The 4,603-nt window shown below is 33.6% G+C and overlaps 1 protein-coding gene across 1 annotated transcript; it reads right to left on the reverse strand.

The window, feature by feature from the left end:
- Positions 1-2,808: 2,808 nt before the first annotated feature.
- Positions 2,809-4,142, reverse strand: LOC116351325. The gene is made up of 2 exons (XM_031783413.1): positions 4,133-4,142; positions 2,809-4,070 (listed from the first exon to the last, which is right to left on the reverse strand). The coding sequence occupies exons 1-2, from the start codon at positions 4,140-4,142 to the stop codon at positions 2,809-2,811; spliced, it is 1,272 nt and encodes a 423-aa protein (XP_031639273.1).
- Between the last annotated feature and the right edge of the window lie 461 nt (positions 4,143-4,603).

Consider the following 4,603-nt stretch of genomic DNA (forward strand, 5'->3'; position numbering starts at 1 on the left):
TCATCAACAATTTTCAATAAAGCAATATATAAATAAATTCTTTTGAATGACCGCGAAGAGATGCATGAAGTTTCGCACAAATGCTGATAAAATAGTAGACACAAAAAATTTGACTATTTGGATGAAACGCTCCATTGAATAAATTCAATTTAAATTGAATTCGTGGTTATTACTTTTCCGCACACACCTAGTGTGAAAGGGGAAAGTATTGCAATAGGTAAAAATTTACGAAACCTCAAAAACATGTTTTCTGGACGTTTCTGAGGTCAGAGAACCCGAATCAGGCCGTTTTGAGCATGGTTGTTGTGGGTCTGTTCCACGTCGTACGTCGTACGTCGTACGTCGTACGTCGTACGTCGTACGTCGTACGTCGTACGTTGTCCGCCGTACGCAAAATTTGTCCATCGATTATCTCACCCCCCAGAAAAGTTATTTAAAATCTGACTTCACGGGATGATTGGGGGTCCCCAGGAATAGAAATCATCAGATTTTGAGCGACTTTGGTTGATGGAAAAAAATTCCATGCCTGGAGTGATACCTATGAAAAAGAGTCCAATTTTCGTCCAAAAGTCATACTTAATGTAGACTTAAACACTCAAAAATATGTATTGGGGGGTTTTTTGGCACGAGAAAACCGAATCCGACGTTAGTTTTGAGATACAATCAATTTTTAAAACAGTTTCCTTGAAAAAATCACAAAAAATTTGGATTTTTGTATGGGAGCCATGCCTGTATGCTACCTTAATGACGTGAAACTTTGCACAGACTATTTTTTACACAAAATAATAACATTCTGAAAATTTGAAGAGATTTCAATTAAAATTAGGGGTACCTCCCATACAAAATTTTCAATTGGCTCAAAAACGAATATTTTGTATGGGAGGTACTCTTAATTTTAGTTGACATTTCTCCAAACCCTCCGAATGTTATTTGTAAAAAAAATAACCTGTGCAAAGTTTCACGCCATTAAGGTAGCATACAGACATGGCTCCCATACAAAAATCCAAAATTTCTGTGACTTTAGTTATGAAAAGTGTTTCAAAAATAATTTTTATGGCAAAATTAACGTCAGATATATTTTTATAGTATTTTGTTAGAAAATAGAACACTTTCAAATGTCGTACAAATGGTTTCATCATGAAAGTGTGAAAAATCTTTTCGGGTACTTCTGCTATTAAATTAAAGAATAGAATATAAGTTGAAACATATTTTTTGGTCTCGAACTTTACGCCGCTTGAAAGACTTGAAAAATCGAGCAAATATTATTTTGAACTTTCTTAATAAAATACGCAACTACCACCGTGCGGAAAAGTTCGTCTTACTCCCGTAAGACTCTTTATTTTTCTATTTATTAATTCTATGCTTCCAAATAAGTAATAACATTTCATTGCCCAAATTGCGTTTCTTAAAAAAGCACTTGAAATAGCCTACAATAATTGTGATAAATAAATTGATTGTTTCGCACCGAGGTTCATTGCTATCGTTTGGGAAGAGATAATAGAACGAGCAATGAGAGATGAAATTGAGACTTATGAGTAAAAAACTAAGTGCGATTCCAGTTTAATTCCTTATATTATCTAAAGCTGTTCAAGCATATCTTTAATATAAATAAAGATTAAAAGTCAGACAAGAAAATCTCCTTAACAATTCATATAAATGACGTATCAATATGTTTTTTACTTTTCCGCACACCTAGTGTAGGAAAGGTATTATATTAGGCCAAAAAATTAAAGTCACCCTAAAAAATGTTTTCTATGCATATTTCATGTAGAAAACACGATCGAAGATGATTTTGGGCATATTATTGTGCGTCGCTGTGTGTGATGTGTCCTGTGTCCTGTGGCGTGCAAAATTTGTTATTACGATAAATCTTCTTCCAAAAACTCAATTCAAATTCTGACTTTGCAGGATGATTTGGGACTACTAGGAGACGTGCTGATTAGTTTTTGAGCAATATCTGTTGACCGGTCTAATTTTTGGCGACACGATGGTTTCGTGCTCAGACATGAAATTCAAAATCTGACTTTACGGGATGATTGGGCATTACGAGGAATAGATCTGGTCAAATTTTCAACCTCATTGATTGATCGGTGTAAAACTTAGACTGTGAAAAGGCACTTATGAGAAAAATGCCTTAAAATGATATTCTTTCAATTTGAACGCTGAAGGAATTTGTAGTGGGGGGTTTTTTGGCACGAGAAACTCGAATCTGATTATAGTTTTAAGATGCAATCATTTTTTCACAGACTTTTCATACAAAAATCCACAAAAAATTTCATTTTTGTATGAAAGACTTGCCTCCGTAATGATGTGAAACACAGGCTATTTTTTGTTTTGAACAGGCTATTTTTTGATTGAAATTTTTTTGAACATGGTGTGATTATTTATTTTGATAAGAAAATAATATCCACAAGTCTTCAACCATACATAGACCATAATTTCAGTTCATTCCCAAAATTTCGGTTCCATGCGGAAAAGTCAGCTTGCGTACGTAAGCCTCTTTATTTAATCTGAAGAATTGAACCAGAAAGGAGGAAGTACAGAATAGGAAATTCAAAGTACCAAAGATCAAAGTGGTGATTCTCTTCATGCTTCATTTTCACCATTCCAATACCTAAAAGCAAAATAAATTAATTCAATTGAATTCAACCATATATTTCTCATCGAAGCACACTAAATTGACCTGCAAATTGGAGGTTTGAAAAATTTATTCGATTTGCCCGGGTTTTTGGTGAAAAAAGTGAGGACCAAAAAAAGAACACACGCACAATTAACTTTAGTTTCCAAAAATATTTATTTTACAAAATGTTAAGCTATCATTTTCTGAAACACTAAATGTGATAAAAGTTCCATTCCGGCATAGAATTTAATCCTAACGTCACTATCAATTTCAACTATTTTTTTGAGTTTTTTCCGTTGTAAAAATGGTATATCTTCAATATATTGGTATTTCAGTCCAACAACACTTATGCAATACAATTTATTTGCTTCAATGATGACTGGTTGTGGCAAAACAATGTGTGTTTCGGCTTCCGAAGTGAGCACAACCTTTTTGAAAAATATCAATTCACCCTTGAGATTGTTGTACGGTCCGTTTACAGTGCAAATCAGCTCCATAGTTTTGATATCGTTGTTTACTGAATTCGAACATAATTGCGGCAAATCAAATTCTCTTAATAAAATATTTGTATTTGATTCAAAAGAACAAAACAGTTTTTGAGCTTCATACAATTCCATATCGTCACGTATTCGTCGATCACAATCTAATTTCGGTAAAACTGATAAAGGCAATGTAGCACAAATACTTGATCGAAACTTTTTTTCGAGTATCGTTTGTGTGATTGTTTCAATTTCTTTGTCAGAAACAAAGCCAGCATATTTAGCAGTGTATTCGAAAAATTCATCCATACCAATTTCTGTGAATGGAATTCTATCGAATAAATTGCCCAGTTGACCTCTCAGTGTCAATGGATTTAAATCCAAATTATTTCGCACATTTTCTGCCTTTGCCCATTCCATACATGCTTCGACGACTGTCAATGGATTACAATTTGATTCCACTAACTGCAGAATATTGTCGACCGAAACTCGATTACACTCCAAGAAAGTGTCGGATGTCAAGACCTCTTGGGCATTTTCACGAATTTTTTGCTCACAAAATTGTTGTAAATTCTCAAGTTCAAGGAGAACAGCCACCTCGTAGCCCCAGCACATATCGTGTTTGGTCAATGACTTTTGCAATGGAATTTTACACGCATCGACTGCCTCGTTCAATTCATATTTTTTACACAAATTAATCACTTCACCAATGTGTTGGGATGTGAGCCGCACTTCGCACTTATAGAAAAATTGTAAAAATTCTCTAAAAGCTGCGGCTGATGAGTCGACAATTGGAATATCTCCCACTTCAATTAATGAACCGTAAAACATTTTATGGGCTGGCACATATTCGGGATGATCGGTGTCCATGCCAAATATAAATGTAACGTCAGCGGTTTTTGTATCCAAGTACAATTTTCCACAACTACGATGAACTAAGTCATTTTCTTGCACAAATACTTCAACATTATCTTCAATTTTGGAATATTTACTGTTTGCAAAGAAAATGCTGAATAACAAAATCTAAACTAACTTGAAATCATTTAAAACTGTTTGTGATTGATCAAGTTAAAAAAGAGACGTTTCTTGATAGGCTTATCAAAGCACAGTAAATTGAAGAGCTTCTTGAATAATTTGAAAGCACTTGATGTGCCATATAAGAAATAAATTGATCTTTTTCCGTCGATGTTTTTTTTTAATTTATTATTTACGAAATGATAATGGAATGACCACTTGTAGAACGTTAGAGGAATTTGTGAGTATATATTTTCAAATCAATCCGAGTCTTTTTTTAGTAATGTATAGGTTTATTGCTGTGTCTCATCAACAATTTTCAATAAAGCAATATATAAATAAATTCTTTTGAATGACCGCGAAGAGATGCATGAAGTTTCGCACAAATGCTGATAAAATAGTAGACACAAAAAATTTGACTATTTGGATGAAACGCTCCATTGAATAAATTCAATTTAAATTGAATTCGTGGTTATTACTTTTCCGCACA

The sequence above is a fragment of the Contarinia nasturtii genome, unplaced genomic scaffold (assembly GCF_009176525.2).
Source record: "Contarinia nasturtii isolate CC-2019 unplaced genomic scaffold, AAFC_CNas_1.1 Cnas_scaffold_5241, whole genome shotgun sequence".
NCBI classification, from domain to species: Eukaryota; Metazoa; Arthropoda; class Insecta; order Diptera; family Cecidomyiidae; genus Contarinia; species Contarinia nasturtii.